Raw genomic sequence first — 20,783 nt, 5'->3', positions numbered from 1 at the left:
TAACTCGTCAGCTCATTAATACAGACTTTAAGAGCTGAAGTGGGTCAGAAAGGGTAGAGGTAGTTGAGAGATGCGTGTCAGATCTGCGTCACGTTCAGTACCGCAGCACTGCAACTCTCTAAAGTACACAGCAGCCCAAACAAACCTAATGAAACCACAGCGTGTCTCCGGCCCCCTCGTTGCTCACTACAAATAAAGAAAAGAAATAAATATAGGGATACATAGACCAATCTAACGGTTAACGCTTTTAGTATATTCATCCCTGGTACTAGTCCATCACGTCGCGTTCTTTCACTAATTTAGTATTCATTAGCCACTTGATTTGGCTAACTTCAGTTTACAATTTCGGGTATGTTTCTGTCTGTAAAGAAAAGCCACAAGTTGGAGATATGACACTTTGTACTATGAACAGGATGTTATGTGTGGATTGTTTAAGTTCACTTAAATAAGAAGTCTTTTTTAAAGGCTAATAAATTAAAATGGATAGCTCTCAATTATGACTTTAATGTTTGAATGAGCTAGTAATCACCAAGTTAAAATATTTTATAGAGACATCAGTAATATTGATAGCAGTGATACTGGCCTTTCGGTCATAAAAAGAAATGCCATTAAACAAAATATTAAAATTATACGTTGTCCATTTTTTTGTTTGTACTTTTTTTTTTTGTTTGTTGATTTATTAGTGTATTTTTATTGAATTTAATTTTAGTTTGTTTAAAATCTTTAATTTTATTTGGAGAAAATATGTGCCATTAATTAGTTAATTTTTTATTATGTTGTTTGTACATTTATTAGATTAAAAAAGGTACAACTACAGTTAAAAAACTGACTTTGAAATTAATATTATTGTTTATATTAGTATAATATGTAGATAAAGGTTGTTTAACACGGTCCTGAAGAAACCTTTTGCACGTTTTTTCCCTAATTGGTGATTTACTCGTATAATAAAAGACTTTAAAGAGAAGACGACGAAAGTGTGGAGTCCATGGTTTCATAGCGGCGGCAACGTTGAAATTATGTGATTTTTATATTGAAATTTATATTTAATAAACTAATTGTAATTTATAAAACTATTTATTAAATATATTTATTTAATTTTTATATTATTTTTTTTTTTATTTTATATATACAGTATGTGTGTGTGTATATATATATTAGATATATATATATTATATATATATATGGCTATAGACACACACACACACACACACACACACACACACTCTTCTTAGACACACACACACACAAGTATATATTTTTTAAACCGCTTGTTTAAAAAAATATCACAAAAAAAAATCTACTAATCCTGTTTAATGGTATAAAAAAAACATATTTATAATAACATCTATAAGGTATGATCTAAAAAAAATTATTTATAATAATTTATATCATTACACATTTAATAAATAACATAATATAATAATGTTATTTTTTATTTATTTTAATGTTATATTTTATAATTTTATAATTTTTTATATTTTATACATTTTAATTTTTTTTGGGTTTTTTTATGTTTAGTTATTTAGCTGTAGTTACTTAGCTGTAGATTTTGCCCGAAATAAATAATGGCACTATATTCAAATAGTATTTCTCTTAACATGTTAATACTATGTTGTTTCTGTATTTCATCACAGGGCAATTTCCACATTAAACAACATGTTGTTTCTGTATTTCATCACAGGGCAATTTCCACATTAAACAACACATGTGTTCTGTTCTGGGTCGAACTGAACGAAATATGTAAATTAAAATGACTTTAACAGATGATTTGTTCTTTGCTGTCGAACTGAACGAATATGTAACAAATGAATAGCGTGTTTGTGTTTTGATGTGTGTGACTGCTCTTTGAAAATCATTTTATGCGTAACGTCTGTTTCACACATGCACCGTCTGCGAGCTGTGCTTCACATGAGACACGTCTGCAGTGCACAAATAATACCACAAATACAACCTTCATCTATATATTATTTGGTCTGTTTCACACATGCACCGTCTAAGAGCTGTGCTTCACATGAGATACACCTTCTAAATAGACGGAAATTTGTCAATTGTGAGTCTGTTCGACCGTCCATTTAGGTTGTAGGGACCGATTATATAGGTTCATTTGCCCGAAATTACTGATCAATAGATTCTAATAGTATTTCTCTTACCTGTTATACTATGTTGTTTTCCTGTCATAAGGGCAATAGCTAAACACCAAACAGATGATTTATGTCTTATTCATAGTACGAAGATGTGTTTAATGCGGTTGACTATAATGATACAATTAATACGGTGTTTTGTTTTATTTTTGTGATGATATTATTTGACGCAGACAACTATCACTTGTCTTTATTTTTGTAACGTCTGTTTCACCTGCATATGAGTTGATGCGCAAATTGGTTTCAATCTATAATGAATTTGCTTCAAATTCAGACATCGTGAAAGGTATACACACCGCAGACGGAAATTCAATGTGGGATCTGTGGCCCTAGAACCGGCCATTACTTATTTGTGTTGAGTTGTTGGATTATGTAGGGTTAATTGTGAATTTGTGTTTGTTTGTTTAGTATTTTTTTTTTAGTTATATTGAATATTTAATATTTTATATGAGATATTTGTCTTTTTGCTTTCATATGAGTTTTTTTCTTTTATCTTTGTAGTATTATATATTGAATTTCTTTTAATTTCAGTTTTTAAATTTTTTGATCTTTATTTAATTTTAGATCTTTTACGAATATTTTTAGAAATTTTATTTTATGAAATAATTGTAAATATTCTTTTTCTGTATTAAATATTATTTTTATTTATTTATTTTTTTTTTTTTTTTTTAATTTGTTCATATTTTTACAAAAATATTCTTTTAATGTTTTTAAATTTTTTTTTTATGTTTTATTTTTTTTTTTTTATAATTTAAATACACTATTCTTGATATTTTTTTATTATATTATTTTATATTATAAAAACATACAATATTTTTCTTAATTTTTATATTTTCATAAATAATTATAGCAATTATTTTTTTATATATTATACATATCTATTTTCATTTTTATTTTCACTACATAATGTGTTTCACAAGCTGCCAGAGAAACAATACGAGGCTTTCATAAATGATTATGGTGTTTATTTTTTATATGTTATTTTTATGTATTTTGATTTTTAGGTAGGTGATGTGTGTGTTTTTTGTTTTAATGCTTAATGTGATGGATTGTTTCCAATTCCCATCGAAACCATCTCCTGCATCCGCAGCTCTGATCATCATACACACACACTTTATCATCGAAACCATCTCCACTACGCACACAGAACCACACACACACGCACACAGAACCACCGCGCACACAGACACACACACACACACCCACACACACACACACCCAAGCACGAGCACACCCACACACACCAACACACACCCACACACACACAACAAACACACACACGCACACCCACACACATGCACGAGCACACACACCACACACACCACACACACGAGCCCACACAAACAACACACAAACAACAACAACACCACACACCCCACACACACACACACCACGACACAACCCCCACACAAACACACCAAGCACAAGCACACACACACACACACACACACAAGCACACCCGAGCACACACAAACACTACACACACACACACACACAAACACACACAATATAAAACAATCAACACAAGCTAGAGTGAATAATGCAACACACTTCATTAGAACAGCGTTTATTCCTAAAGCTTTTCTTAGAGCAGGTTTATAAAACCCACTGCAAATTATTTTCAGCTTCTAATAACAGCACAGAGACCAAACAGCCCACAATGCATTTATCAGCGAGGCGTTCATGTTCATGCATCTGTCTGTGTTTTGACTGGTTAATTAAGGCAGATGATAGATAAAATGCATTTTTTATTTTTGTGATTTGTTTGGTGCTGTTTTATGACCTCGGTTTAAAGCTTGTCTCCACAGGATCTTGCCGATGACGGCGGTCCAGATGTTCTTCACCTCTCCAGAAGCGGCCTGCAGGATGAAGGTTGTCCTGTGGACTTCCTCCGGCGAAACCAGATCTCGAAGCGCAGGGCCGCTGTCTCCCACGGCTCTCCGTCATCCCCGACTTCTCAGCCGCGTCTGAGACCAGACCAAACACTCTTCACAAAACTCCAACAGCAGAAACACACCAGACTAGTAATTCTGTACCTTGAAGGACTGTTTGTAGATGTAGATGTCCTTATCCTCCTTCAATCTCTTCTTGGTCTTGCTGAAGAGATGAGATCCCTCGAACAGGAAAACGTGGCGCAGGTATTTTTTGCGTCCGCACCAAACGATGAACTCGTCCTGACAGCGAAGCTGACCCTGCTCCTTCAGATTGACCTTGAGAAGGAAAAGGTGGAGTAGTTATTTTTTGGGAGCTGACCCTGCTCCTTCAGATTGACCTGAGGAATATGATAAATATGATTTATATTTAAAAATTCAAATCTTTGTGAAATACCATTATCTTTGAATATTTGTGGTAGAAATAACACAGTAAGAAACATCGATACAATTAATAGGATTATTTATGCGAAAGAGATTTAGTATTTAATTTATTTCATCCACAAATTAAATAAATTAATTTACTTTAAAACGTCAAAGACAAAAATAAATCATATTTTTAATTCTAAATACAATGTTTTTTATTATTTAGAAATAAACTATTTATTTATTAAAAAAATTATTTTAATTAATGAAAATGTATTAAATAAGTATTTATATTTATATTATAATTAAATATGTAATTTAATCAAATAAATAAACACAATTACTTATTTTATTTGAATCTTTCTTTATAAATAATTTTATTTTATTTTTTTAAAAATTTATTAAAAAAATTTTTTTAATAAATACAATTAATTATTTGAATAAAATTTGGTAAAATAAATAACATTTTAAAATAAATTATTTTGTTGTATTCAATTAATTGTTTAATTTATTAAATAATTATTTATTTTATTTACATTTAATTTATTTGAATACAATTAATTATTTTGTAAATAATGATTTATCTTTATTTACCCTATTTAACTTGAAATATTTACATTATATATTTGAAATAAAATGTATTTCATTTTAATCATTACAGGTTGAAAACAATACTCAATAATTTAAATAAAAATATTTATTTTATTTAATTATTAAATAATTTATTTTATTTACTTTAAATGTTATTTCTTTCAAATAAATAAATACAATTATTTGTTTTGAAAAAAAAAAATGTATTCACATACATGAATATTTATATTAATAATTATAATTATGGCTGTTATTATGACTGGTTAGCCACAACTTCCTTTTGTGACGACTGAAACTCAATCAGATAAAGTTATTGTGGTATTATTCATATTATAAAAACCTAAAATTTTACTGGTTTAAACCAGAAACCATGTGATGTCCATTCCAATCGACGCAGGGTCTGAAGGGGTTAAACCTAATACATGACCTATTTTGATCTCAAGGGGAGGAGTTTGCATCTAAATGAAACGTACATCACAGCCGCGGATGGCATCCATGGCCAGCAGGTCGTTCCCGTGGCGCAGCTGGAACCTGACCATCTCCTGCGCTGTTCTGAGGTCAGCCAGCTCCTGCTCCTGAGACTGACCGCACTCCTGGATCAGATCCTTCAGGAGCAGAGCGTATTTACTCATCCTCTGGATGGGCTTCAGCAGGTACGACGCCAGGTCCATCTTATCTCCCAGCTCCACCTGCTTGTTCTGCAGAGCACAGGAACCCTTCAGAAACATCAATCAGCTCGAGTGAAGAATGCCACGGAGGAGAAACACCAGCGCTTACCTTGAAAAAACGGTAGTTCCGTGGCTCGTTAGGCAGAGCGTCTGAGCGTGGCTTTTGTTTTTGCTGTACAGGGCGTACAATCCCGAACTGTTCCTCCTAACCGCGAAAAAACAAAAATATTTATAGTCTTACAAAAAAACAGCAGTTTTATCTCGAGAGCCGCATTTCACAACATTATCGAGGACCTGTACACACCAGCATAACAGATTTATATATTAATTTATTTCTTAAGCATTTTTAGAGGGATTTATTGAGAGAATTCTTCCGTTGCTTATTGTGTTGCACATTGTAATTTAAATTACCATTTATAACCGCGGAAAAAACACATTTATATCTTAACAAACGGTGGAAGAGGTGGAATGGTGTATTTTATTTTTAATTTAATATTGACTTTATGGTTTTAATTTAGTTTGTGTACAATTTATTTTAATATTTTTGAATATTATTGAAATTGTTTTTTAATTTATTAAATTTAATTTTTTATTTTTTTATTATTTTGTTTATAAATTACAAATGATGGAAATAATATAAATGTTGTTTTATGTTGTCTTAATTAATAATTCATTCTTTTATTTACACCAAATTTTCTTTATTTAAATAATTAATAAATTATATTTTAAATATTTTTTTAATTTATTAGTATTTTTATTTATATTTAATAATTAATATTTACATATATGAATTAAATTGTGGTATAAATCTACTTTTAAATAGTAGAATAAATCTAGGACAGATAGTAATATAGTATTTCACAAAAGTATGAAAAATTATACTATTTTATTTCCATAGTATTTATACTATTTATTCATTAATTTTATTTACATTAAATTCAAATAATTATCATTATGATGTGCGTTTGATTTGAATTAATTATTCAAATAAACAACACTTTTATTTTTTTATGTATTCATTAATTTTTCACTTTTTATTTTATTTATTTGGTATTTATTAAATTAATAAAATTATTTATTTTATTTATTTGTATTAAATGTAATTAACAAATATGATTTATTGTTATTTATATTAATACTAAATAGTATAATAATATAATAATATTTCCATAATTTATTTTATTTAATTATTAAATTATAATTAATTTAAATCATTCATAAATTTTATTTACATTAAATTCAAAAAAATATTATTATGATGATCGTTTGATTTGAATTAATTATTCAAATAAATAATACTTATATTTTAAAATATTTAATTTCATTTAATAATTTGTATTTACTGTACATTAAATGGTATTTATTAAAATAAATAAAAATAAATACCATTATTTATTTGAATTAAATGTATTCACACAAATGAATAAATCTACTTTATAAATAGTATAATAATAGTATAATATAATAACATTTAAATAAATATTTATTTTAATTAATTATTAAATAAGACATTTACAGTTTTTATTTTATAAAAGATTTTGAACCATTGCTTTTCATTCTTTCATCAAACTTTCTATTCATTAAAGAATCCACCATTTCCATAAAAATATGAACTGTTTTCAAAATTGATAATAATCAGAAATGTTTCTCAGCATATTAGAATGATTTCTGAAGATCATGTGACACTGAAGACTGGAGTAATGATGCTGAAAATACAGCTGCACATCACAGAAATAAATTACAGTTTAACAGATATTCAAATAGAAAACAGGTGTTTTTAATTGTAATAATATTTTTACTGTATTTTCGATCAAATAAATGTGGCTTTGGTGATCATCACATGGACTCACGTGTTTGAGGAAGCAGCTGCTGATGGACAGCGGTGAATGAGCGCAGCTCTCCAGATCCGTCAAAAAATACTGGCTGTGAAAGTCGCACAGTTTCTCCAGATTCCCAAAAATGCAGCTGCGCTTCCCTCGGAGGTCCTGAGGAAGGTCCAGTCGCTCCATCTCAGGGAAGTAGTGCTGGATGATGTATCCGAGGGATCTGACGTACTCTCTCTCGGTGGAGATCATCTCGTCCATGATGTGCTGGATTTTACTGAAATGCAGCACAGCAGCACAACAGCGTGAATAAAGCAGTTCAGTCATGCTTTAAAATGTGGATTTATGGTCAACTTTAGCATGCGGGCAGCATAAAAGAAAAACCTATAGACCATATACAGTTTAAAAATCTCTCACTATTTCAGTTCAGTTCTCAGGCCACATTTACAGTTTTATAATTGTAATAAATTACTGCAGTTAAACAAATCAATAATAAGATAAGCAGTAATACTATATCATAGAAATATATATTTTTTAAATATGATAATGTTATGTTAATTATTATATTTTTTGCAGAACAACAGGAAAAATACAAATAATTACTATTATTTATATTTAATTATCTATATCATTCACTATTATTTAATATTACTAATATTCATGTCTGTCTTTATTATTATCATAATTGTTTTAATTAAATTATAATTTATTCATTAAATTATACACAAATCTGATTTTTTTTTTATTTTTTACAATTTTATTAATAATACAAATACAATTTACTTATTAATAAATTATTGCTACTATTATTATTATCATCATCATTATCATCCTCATTTTATTAAATTACAACTGTTAATTCATCAAATTATAAACATTCTAAAGTAAGTAAGTGATATCATTAGCATTACTAAAATAATATTATACAATAAAATACAAACAAACATTTAAGAATGGTTATTTTACTGTTTTATTATGTAATAAAAATTAAACAAATCAATAAAAAAAATCTTTTTCTACACTAATAATACAATACTGGAATTTAGAAAAAAAAATTGATTATATTTGATTATTATTATTATTATTATTTTTACTTAAACAGTAAAAATACAAATAAGTATAAAATATATTTTTTTATAATTATTTTTATTATTTTTGATTATTATTTTTATTTTTAAATAAGTACTACTACTATTATTTATAAACTATTTAGAATTAACATGTCAAAATTTTACTATGTTATTTAATACTAATATCTATTTTTTTAATTAATACTAAACTAATAGTAATAAAGTTTCGTATGATAGTATACGTAATATTTTATATTTACTGACATTACTAGAAATACTCTAATAATTATTATTCAATTTTTATTATTATTATTATTATATATTATTATTACTGTTATTACTATTATCATTATTGTTATTTTGATTATTAATACTACTACTACTACTAATAGTTATAATAGTTATTAATTTTTTACAGCACAAAAGTAAAAATACAAATAAGAACTACTACTATTATTTATGTTTAATTATTTATATTATTTACTATCATTACTAATATTTATAGCGTTCTTTTATATAATTTAATAAAATAACTATTATCATTATTGTTATTTTGATTATTAATACTACTACTACTAGTTATAATAGTTATTTATTTTTTACAGAACAACAGTAAAAATAGAAATAATAATAATAATTATGTTTGGGTCTGAAAGCGGGATGTTCTGCGCGTCACTCACCCGCTGTGTCTCTTGGTGTCTGGGGACGACATGCTTCGGCTGCGGCCCAGCGCCGGGTTCTTGGTGATATTGGAGACCTCCAGTCCTCGGATGCAGACGCCGCTGTAGCTGTGAGGAGCTCTGTCCCGCGCCGGCAGCTCGTAGCTCAGCGTCTTCTTCATGATCTTCTTGAGCGGCTGCTTGCGGAGGCGCGTCGCCGGTGAATGCAGCGGCTCCGAGTGACACGAGGCGGACGAGTCGACGGTGCAGTCGCTGTCGGTGTCCTCAAACGGGAACTGGCTTCTGGAAAACGGACCTGCTGAGTGCCGCTTCTCATCTTCATCCTCAAAACACGGAGGTGAAGAAGAGTTCAGAGCGGGAACCTCAGAGGAGTGCAGTCCGTTCTGAGTCTCCGCAGGCTTCGATACGGCCTCTATCAGAAACAAAATCAGAGTTATTACTAAGTATTTCTACACACGTCTTGGTGACCAGTTTTGGGGAAAGTTACTTTTAAAAGTAATGCATTACAATATTGCGTTACTCCCTAGAAAAGTAACTAATTACATTACCTAGTTACTTTTTATGGAAACTAGTTACTTTTTGTTGAATTTTAATTTGTTTTGTTATATTTTGCTTGGTTTTATTATTTTTTTTTGGTATTGATTATTTGTTTTTTTTATATTTAAGTTGATAATAATAATAATAATAATAATAATAATAATTTTAGATTTAATATTATTTATACTGTAATATTAATTTATTGTATTTATTTATTTTATTTATTTTTTTTATTATTTATTATTATTATTATTAATTATGAAATATATTATATTTACAATAATACTATACTATAAAATAAAACAATTGTGTATTTAATAAAAAACATAATAACAACAATAATAATACATGAAGATATATTAGTAATATATAATAATGCAATGCTGTAAAAAATAGAATATTTATTTAATAATAATCAATGAAGATATATTACTAATATACACCTGTAGTAATAGCACAATACTGTAAAATTAAAATAATATTACTACTATATAACACTATTATACTGTAAATAAATGTATATTTAATAGTAATAAAATATAATAATAAATTAAGAAACATATGACTAATATATAATAATAGTATACTGTAAAATAAAAATATTGAGATTTAATAATAATAATAATAATAATAATAACCATAATCATCACAATGAATATAATAATACTATTCTATTAAATAAAAAAATTGAGTATTTAATGATAATGATAATAATAATAATAATGCAGAAATATATTACTAATATATATTAATACTATACTGTAAAATAAAAATGGGATATTTAATTACAATAACTAATTAATAATAATGCAGAAATATATTACTAATATATATTAATGTAAAAAATACAGATAAGTATTATTATTTCTGTCCGTCTGTGTGAGTTACCGGCTCTGTCCAGCGTCTCCTGCAGCTGTTGTCTGGTTTGTTGGCACTGCTGCCAGACACTGCTCCAGCGCTGCTGCTCACGTTTTGTGTTTGGTTTCAGAAACTTCTGGATGGGTGATGCTTGAGGTTCTCTAGTTAGGATTCTTTGTGGCGTCTGTGTGATAGTCCTGCAGGACCTGCAGCACGGCTGGCGTCAAACCAAGCATGTCTCCATCCAGCTTCAGCTGACAGAAATACTCCTGACAGTGTGTTTCAGTACATGTTGAGCTGATGGAGTTAATCCTGGCATTTCTCCATCCAGTTTTTGGTGAGAGGGATTTTTTGTTTATTTGAATAGGCTTATAAGTTTTTCTGTCTGCCTGATAAGTGTCATTTTGACGGTGCTGAGAATTTTATTACAATTAGTAATTAGGATTTATTTGTGTCATTTTGACGGCGCTGAGAATTTGATTAAAATTAGTAATTAGGATTTATTTTTGCAATATTGCATTGATACGCTAATACGTTTTTCTGTCTGGCTGAGAATTTGATTAAACAATAGTCATTAGAATTTTCTTTTTTCATTTTCATTATTATTCTTTTTTCGGATTGAATGGTTTATATTATCTGTTTTTTAACAAATTTTTGGCATTATTCCATCGGCCCGATAATGTTTTTCTTTTGTGTTTGATTTTTTGTAATTGTTGCTTTTGTTTTTAAATTTTTCTTGTATTTTTGTTAAGTTGTCTTGTTGGGATTTTTTTTTTTATGGCTGTTAAGTTTTATTGGGATTTTTATTTTTGAGTTGTTTTTTTTTTTTTTTTTATGTTTAATTTTTAGCAATTGTCTCTTACATTTTTTGCTTTTGTCACTTTTATTTTTTGTTTAATAATATTTATACCATTTTTGGTTTATTTTTTTTTTGTGTTTTCAATTTGTGCTATTTTAGTTTGTGTTATTTTATTTTATAACTAATATTTTTTTTTAGTTTTTTTATGAATTTTTATAATTTTATATATATTTTAATCTTTTTTTTTTTTATTTTAATTTTTAGTTTATAGTTCACATTTTTATTTTTTATTTATTATTTTATTTCAGTTAATTTTTATTTTAAATATTACATTTAAATTTAATTAATTATTTTTTTTCTATTCTATCTTATTATTTTATTTTTTATTTTATTTTTTTCTTTTGTAGATTCTGATGGCTTCTTTTGTCCTCATTTGTTAGTCGCTTTGGATAAATGATTGATTTTAGTTAAAAGGATTTTTTTAATTTTTGTTAATTTTGTTTTTTTTTGTTCTTTTTTTGTTATTAATTTGTTTAATTATTAATTTAAATTTTTTTTTTCCAATTATTTATTATGTATTATGTATATTAATTTTATTTTTTATTTTGTTGTGCTTGGGTTATCTTTCAGTTATATCAGTCAACCACTAATTATGATGACAATGGTTGATATGATGCAGCTAACTAGACATAAAGCAATCAAAACCCTGGGTACCGATTCGTAGAACTCGTAGAGGTTGAGCAGAATCGTTCAAGCTCTTGTTTTGTTTTTTTGTTTCGCTGCGGTGGGGGGGGGATGTTGTGGTTTTTTGACTTCAGGAAAGCTGTGGATGCTTCCTGCTTCAGACTCCCGCAGTAACGCTGCGGCTTTCTTCTGCTGTTCCTACAGGAGCAACATACACACCAAGTGAACCAGGTGAACTAACAAAATAAAATAAAATAAAATAAAATAATAAAAAATAAAATAAAACCAATCAAATAAAATAAACAATAAAATAAAAATAAATAAAATTAATAAAATAAAATAAAAAAAACTAAAAAACAAGTAAAAATAAAAAATAAAATAAAAATAAATAAATAAAATAAAATAAAATAAAATAAAAAAATAAAAATAAAAATAAAAATAATGAAATATGTATTATGTTTATATATTATACATAATATATAAAAATGTAATGTTTATGTTTGTCATATTTATTTTGCTGTCATCCAGTGTTGTTTAATATTTATTTGTGTGTTTTTTTTTTATCAATGTTAGTTTTAATTATGTAAATTTGTTAAATTGGTTCAGCTTTGCCCAGCTCAAACTGGCTGTTCCTGAGACTGAAACCTGTTCGTGAACTAATTTAATTTCCCCAAGTGCATCCTGGGACAGTAAAATGCCAGTTCTGTTTGATTTCTCAAATGCAGCACTTACAGAGGACTCGTCCATGAACTGCGCCAGACTCTGTCTCATGTCCTGGATGGAGCTCAGAGAGAGACTGTAGGAGTCCAGAGGAGCCAAATGCTTCTCGCTCTCCACATAAAACCACCTCTTAACCTGAGGACAGAGATCAATAATTATTTAGAAAAAAAATAATTAATTTACTCCACAGTCAAGCTGATTTTTAATGCACATGATAATATATTCTAGCCTGCTGCCAGAGCTGGGTAGTAACTGATTAATCTGGATTACGTAATCCGATTCCAAAAATTAAGTACTTTTAATTAGATTCAATTCCATTTCAAAATACTTGTAATCTGACTACAGTTACCGTTTTATGGATTACATTCGATTCAATCCAATTTCGAAATATTCGTAATCTGACTAAAGTTACTGTTCTATGGATTATTTGTTTTCTTATTATTGTTAATTTTCTATGGATTACATGATTGCATATTATTCACAATTTATTGATTAGAAAATATTTCATTTTTTTTGTCTTTTAAATGCTCCTTTTTATTAAACATAAAATGATTCTGCGATAGAAATTTTACACTTGACACTTTTTTTAAAATAATTACTGTTTTAAGAAGTGTTTTAACACTACCGGTGAACACATTCATTTCTATTTGAATTATCACACTTTTTTTTTTTTTTTTTTACCAACTTTGGAAGGCATTTGTGTTTCAAACACATTCAAATGCACAAATTCACCAACTTTTGGAAACTTTTAATAATTGCGGCAATGCACTGGTAAAAATGAGTCCTGTTCATGGGTTCTCGTTGGTGGTCCACATGCAAAATCATGTCAAATCAAATTATTGTGAGTTTTTTTCTTTATTGTTTTTAGCTTAAAATTCATGTTTTTAAAATGTAAATCATGTCAAATCAAATATTTCATTTTTATTTTTTTGATTCATTTTAAAATTGTTTTAATTAACCATTTTTATGATTTATAATTAATTATCAGATTTTTGTGATGTTAAATGCATTTCATGTTGTTGATACAACAAATTGATTTTATTTATTACTCTTTGTATTTTTTATATCAGTATGGTACAAGATTATCCTATTATCCTATCCTATAGGTCAAAAGTAATCTAAAACTAACCAAAAATATTGCGTTACATGGAATTGGATTGGGTTTGGATTTAGTTATTTTTGTCTTGAATTTTCTTTGATTTTGTAATTGGTATTCTATGTAGGTAATCTGCATGCTAAGCACTGTATTGATAGTTTTTTTTTTGGTTTTGTTTTTTGGTTGTGTTTTCTGATCAAAAACTGAGATCTAAAAACACAAACCCCTGAGTGATTTGATTGCATAATCACAATGCCTTATTTCTCACACTGGGGGCTTTAAGATTCCTATAGAGGAACTGATGCGTCTCTGACCTCCTGGTGTCTCTCCTGTGAGACACGCAGCTCCAGGAGCTTCTCCAGCTGCTGCAGGGATTTATTAGACAGAATGACCAGTTTATGAACCTCTTCATCCAGCTGGTCATACAGCGCACCGACCAGATCCACAGCGTCCCTACATCGACACAGCAGCTCCAGTCAAACACTACAGGTCTTCATCCAGCTGGTCATACAGCGCACCGACCAGATCCACAGCGTCCCTACATCGACACAGCATTTTTATTTGGTGAACCTCTGGTGGAGGTGGGGTGGTACTTCATAGCAGCAAAAATTAAGGTTGCATGATAAAGCGTCACATTTTCTTCTAAGAAAGAAAACGCATTTCTTGAGAAGCATAATGTGCATGACATGATTAATCCCGACAGTGATTGACAGGAGTGATGTGATGACGTGTGTGCATGTAATTAATAGAAGTGTGTTGGTGTTATTAATTAAGTTTGGGAATGTAATTAATAACACAGGGCTGGGCGTAAAAACTAAAGTCAGTGTTATACATACGCATTCAGACAGACTAATTATCCACTGATATAAAGTTACGTGCTCTGTCTATATCCCACTGGTATGATGTTATGTATGTGTACTGTACTTTTATGTTGTCATTTTCATGTACTATTCTACTTTACGTGTATTTGTGATTTTCACACATCTCCTCTTTCCGGCAGGCGGTTGAGTTTGGTGTCGTCCAGAACGCTCTTCATCAGACTCTTCTGCTGGCTGATGACCTCTGACACCTCCTGCAGGAGCACAGGCCATCAATATATAACAATAACCATCAATATTCATCAATAATAATCAGCCTGAGTGAAGCTCCGCCCCTCACACTGAACTTGCACTGCGCTACATTTAAAAAAAAAAAAAATTAGGGGGTATTTACTGGTTGCCATACCAACACTATATAAAGACAAAAAGTGCGGCAAAATTCAAAAATCTTTTGAAGATATCGCCGAACATTTAGCAAAAGTAAAATTCTGACTGAAGTGAATTTTTCATCTCAGTTTTCAGTATTCATTTGAAATGAGACACATCTGCTATTATTTTAATCTCCAATCTGTTATTTAGCAGTTCAGATGGTTCTTTAAATGTGCCCCGCCACCTCACACTAGCCAAAAAAAGACACTAACCGGTTTTAAATTTTACTTTTGAAGTTAGAGCTAAAATATTAAATTTACTTTTATTTTTTTTATTAAAAAGAATTGTTTTATTTCAATTTCCGGTTTTAGATTACACTTCCAGTTAGAGCCAAACATGAGATAGGGTTTTTTTTGTATATTGTGTTTATTAGATGCAGATAAAGGCGTTTAAGCTGTCATATGATCATGTTACATGTACCGCCACCTGGACATTTCACTTCGGTGATTTCGTTTGTGGGGGTTGAAATAAAGAAAAAACTATCAGATGTTACAATGTACCCCACCTTTAATGTTTATATTAGTTTCTTTTTGGGTTGTTAAATTAGTGCGTATATGTAAGTAACAAAGCAGAAGGCAACAGCTGCTAAGCTTGGATTGGTCAGCAGCATTCTGGGGGCGGGGCTTAGCAAAGGGAATGGTGCTAAACAAGGCCATTTAAATCATTTTCAGTGACGCTACTGTAGAGAATGGTGCTAAACAAGGCCATTTAAATCATTTTCAGTGACGCTACTGTAGAGAATGATCAGAAAGTCAGTTTGAGTTAATAAGAATAACCTCAGACGTCTCTGAAGGGAAGCAGATGGTCGCGTGCGGGCCTGCAGCGGGGTGCCTGCAAACATATCGAGTGCAGCTCGCTGCAAACGCTTCGTGCAGCTCGCTGCAAACGCTGGTCAACCGTTTTTTTTTGTGTGTCTGGCTTTATAACTTGTTAACACAGTGCTGTTCTTTAAGAAACTATTATGTAAGACTATATGTCACATGTTCTTTCCTATTCTGTGAAGTTCAGAGGTTTTGTTTAGGAATTATGGGGTTAAATCGATTAAATTAAATTAGTGCGATATCACATTAAACCTCTGTGGGACTTAGAGTTAAAGTGCACCTGTCTGAAGTGAATGTAGTGTCTGTGTCTCGTGGTGAGCTGCGACTCAGTCGATTTGCTTCTGCGCAGAGTTTCAGAGACGTCACTCACTTCACCACTGTCACCACTGCAGAGCTTTCAGAGACGTCAGCACTTCACACTGTACAAGAACAAGAGAGGAGGAGAAAGATTTCACAAAAGTAATCTACTCTGAGGAAATGAGATGTGATCTGTCCACTTTCACTGCTGCGTCTCTGTCCACCAGGATCAAAACTGAGTAAAGTGCATTGGGTACGAGAGTCTGACAGGGCAGAAGAAATCAATCGGTTTTCTATTCTGAGTATCTGAATCATAGGGGAAGTGTGTATTTCAACACAGGTTTAACAATGGAGGGACAGCATTTACATGCACAAATCAAAGAGCATTAATAAATCAAAACATTAAATCATAAAGTGTGTATTTTGTGTTTTTTTTTATGCGTTTTAATTTTTAATTTATTTTTTTTATTGGTTTATTAAGTTAAACTAATACATTTTTTCTTTTATTATTATTATTAATTTATTTAAATTGTGATTTTATGATTTAGTTATTTGATTTTATTAAACTTAAATGTGGTTTTGAAAGCCCTGGTTTAGATCATTAGAGAAAAAAAAAGACTAAACTGATTATATTTTATTTTATTAATATTAATTAAAGTTAATTTTTCATTAATTTAACAAAACATTCACATGGTTCATGGGTTAATGTTGACATGAAAAAAAAAGACTAAACTGATTATATTTTCTTTTTGAAGTTGTTTATCTTGATTGTTTTTTATTTGAATTAGTTTACTTATATTTTAAATTTTACAATTTTGATGCTTTCAGGGGGGGGGTGGGAGTTATTTATTTTAATTTTACAATTTTGTGATTTCATTAATTGCTAGCAAGTATTTTATTTTTGATGGTTTTTATTTTTTTTTTTTTTTAGTGTTTTTTTGATTTTATTATTTTTATGGTTTTTTTTATAATAATTTTTTATTTTCAATTTTTAATTTTTTTTTTTTTAATTTTATATTTTTGTATTTTATTTAGATTTTTTTAAATTCACAAATAAATTATTATTTTTCAATTTTACATTTTTATGATTTAATTAACTATAAGTATTTTATTTAGATTTTTTTAAATTCACAAATAAATTATTATTTTTCAATTTTACATTTTTATGATTTAATTAACTATAAGTATTTTGTCGATTTTTTTAATTCATAAATTAATTATTTCTTTTCAATTTTACATTTTTTATGATTTAATTAACTATAAGTATTTTATTTAGATTTTTTTAATTCATAAATTAATTATTTCTTTTCAATTTTACATTTTTATGATTTAATTAACTATAAGTATTTTATTTAGATTTTTTTAAATTCAGAAATTATTTCTTTTCAATTTTAAATTTTTATGATTTAATTAACTATACGTATTTTATTTAGATTTTTTTTAATTCACAAATTAATTATTTCTTTTCAATTTTACATTTTTGATTTAATTAACTATAAGTATTTTATTTAGTTTTTTTAAATTCACAAATTAATTATTTATTTTCAATTTTACATTTTTATGATTTAATTAATTATAATTATTTTATTTTATTTTTTAATTCACAAATTTATTATTTCTTTTCAATTTTACATTTTTATGATTTAATTAATTATAAGTATTTTATTTAGAATTTTTAAATTCACAAATTAATTATTATTTTTTTTATTTTTTTTATTTTTTTTATTTTTTTTATTATTTTTTAATTATTTTATTTTATTTTTTTAATTCACAAATTAATTATTTCTTTTAATTTCAAATTTTTATGATTTAATAAATTTTAGTAACTATTTGTTTTTGATTTTTTTTATATTGTTAATTTTTTTTAAAAATTTTTTTAAATTATGTTATTTTCTTATCGATTTTGACTCACAGTTTGTTTGATTTATTTTTTGTAGACATAATATTATTGGGGGGAAAAAAAAAAAAAAAAAAATATGTGTGTTGTGAAAGACTAGTGTATTTGATCATTTATTGCATGTAATAGTGCTAATAAGAACATATTTAAGTGGAGAAACACTTTTTTTCTCTCATATTTTGCGTGTTGGGACCGATCATTTTCTCTGAGCATGTTTTTTAGAGACGTGTTCACACAGGCCTCGTCTCAAACCCTGAGGACAGACTTTCCTTCAGATCTTTGACATGAACCATGCACACGACAATTAACATGCTTTACACTCAAAACAGCAGTGTGTGAGCACAGATGCTTTCAGACATCACTGCGTCCTCAAACGTGCCAAAGGTTTGAAGCAGCACAGGTCAGTGCAGCGCTGAAGACTTTACATAACTGTGTCAAAGTCTACACCACTTCTTTTGATTAACTAAAGTGACTAACAACCAAACCACACACTGATACATTTTAAAACTGATTAAATTATGTTTTAAAAAATGAAACGTATTAAAAAATATTTTAAAATAAATGTAGCCTATTATTTGCAAACAGATCAAACTGATACTTCACAAAAAAAATAAAATAAAAACTAGTTACAAATAACCAAACCAGACTTTAACCCCATAATTAAAACTAAAACTGAAGCTAAAATTAATAAATGTAGCACATGTGACTTGAAATAAAACAAAATATAACTCATTTCATTTCAGCAAGTTTCCAAGGCAACATTTCCCATTTTAATTAAGTTTAACTTGATGTTTTTAAAAAACTACAATTGAAATATATATATAACTACTAAAAAAATCACAAAACACACATAAATGACTACAACTTTAAAGGTATTATGATTTAAAATATTACGAAAAAACTTATAATAATAAAAATAGTAAAGAACTAAATAACTGTAATAACCAGTGATGCAAAATACTCAACGTTTTGGTAAATTTCATTATTTTAATTTGGAAAAATAGTAATTTATGTGATTGATGTAATTAAATGTGAAGAGACAAGAAGCATTTTTCAGTTTTGTGTTTTCTACATATATTACGCTTATGAATAAGAGTGAATGTGTGCATATATTACAATTAAAATATTGCTAAATATTTTATAATTATTATAGATTATAATTTTTTTTATATATGATAAATATTTTAAAATATAAAACATTTAAAAACAAGAGTTTATTTGCAAAAACAGATTTTCTTTTAAATGTCATTTTTTAACATTGCCAAAAATCATGTTTTTTTAATATGTTATGATTTTATTGTGTTAGTTAGCTGTATTTTGTAGTTATTTTTACTTAATCAAAATAACCCAACTGTGGTTTGATTGAGATTAACTGGAATGCTTTTGCAAACGAACTCTTCATATATTATTTGCAAACAGGTCAAATTCATTTAACTTTACACCAAAAGTTATTTATTTTACTTTTCGTGTGAATCTTGTTATCTTTTGAACTTGTATCGTTGGGGTCTTTTAAATAAAAGAAACGTTGGTCCTCCTTGTGGCCTAGAAAATTTTAACTTAATGGTTGTTGTTTCAGTGGAAATGTGTGTGTGTTGTGTGTCTGGTCTCACCTGAAGCTCAGACAGAGCTGTGAAGAGCGCAGACACAACCGGCTGCCTGCGAGCGTCGATGAGAACCGTCAAACCCAGACAGAGCTTCTCCCTCCTGAAAACACAAGCGCAGGACACTCAGAGAAAGGCTGTGTGCTGCGGAGTTTCCATGTGGACTGTTTCTCACCTCAGTCTGCCGCAGTAGTAGCACAGCAGCTCGCTGATCTGGTTTGTGGTAAAAGCTGCGTCTGTCCACACCTGGTTCCTGCTGCACACCTGCAGCACAGCTCTGCCGCCGCGGTCCTGGTTACCTGCATCCAGATCATGACCCCATAAACCAAACCCTACACCCATCGCTAGAGCGCCACCGTTTGGGGAAAGTCTATATGTGACCCTGGACCACAAAACCAGTCATAAGTGTGAAACTGAAATTTATACATCATCTGAAAGCTGAATAAATGCACTTTCCAGTGATGTATGGTTTGTTAGGAGGACAATATTTGTCTGAGATACAACTATTTGAAAATCTGGAATCTGAGGGTGCAAAAAATTCTAAACCCATTGAGAAAATCATCTTTTAAAGTTGTGTCAAATGAAGTTCTTCAGCAATGCATATTACTAACTCAAAAATTAAGTTTTGAATATAGGTTACGGTAGAGAAATTGTACAAAATATCTCTTCATGGAACATGATCTTTACTTAATATCCCTAATGATTTTTGGCATAAAAGAAAAATTGATAATTTTGACCCATACAATGTATTGTTGTCTATTGCTACAAATATACCTGTGCTACTTATGACTGCTTTTGTGCTGCAGGGACACAAATGTGATTTTAATGATACAAACGGTAAAGAGGTAAAAAAAAAAAAGTTCCAAGCTGCTGTGCTTTTTTGCAGCGCTGCACTAGTTGTACAGTAAAACGTTGATTACGTATCGATATGACACTAAAACTAGAATTATATTTTT

General features: G+C 28.9%; 1 protein-coding gene across 1 annotated transcript in view; it reads right to left on the bottom strand.

The window, feature by feature from the left end:
* Positions 1–20,783, bottom strand: part of LOC109053975 (pleckstrin homology domain-containing family G member 4B-like) — a 47,456-nt gene that overhangs the window by 7,802 nt on the left and 18,871 nt on the right. The window contains 16 exon segments of the mRNA XM_042740296.1: positions 3,925–4,023; positions 4,026–4,128; positions 4,178–4,351; positions 5,503–5,727; positions 5,807–5,902; positions 7,548–7,797; positions 9,271–9,682; positions 10,696–10,882; positions 12,278–12,346; positions 12,881–13,003; positions 14,279–14,434; positions 14,947–15,036; positions 16,313–16,418; positions 16,501–16,592; positions 19,837–19,930; positions 20,003–20,126. Of these exon segments, the coding sequence (XP_042596230.1) occupies positions 3,925–4,023; positions 4,026–4,128; positions 4,178–4,351; positions 5,503–5,727; positions 5,807–5,902; positions 7,548–7,797; positions 9,271–9,682; positions 10,696–10,882; positions 12,278–12,346; positions 12,881–13,003; positions 14,279–14,434; positions 14,947–15,036; positions 16,313–16,418; positions 16,501–16,592; positions 19,837–19,930; positions 20,003–20,126 (2,400 nt within the window).

This window comes from Cyprinus carpio, chromosome B16 (genome assembly GCF_018340385.1).
Source record: "Cyprinus carpio isolate SPL01 chromosome B16, ASM1834038v1, whole genome shotgun sequence".
Classification (NCBI taxonomy): domain Eukaryota; kingdom Metazoa; phylum Chordata; class Actinopteri; order Cypriniformes; family Cyprinidae; genus Cyprinus; species Cyprinus carpio.
This window is presented reverse-complemented; position numbering and strand designations above follow the sequence as displayed.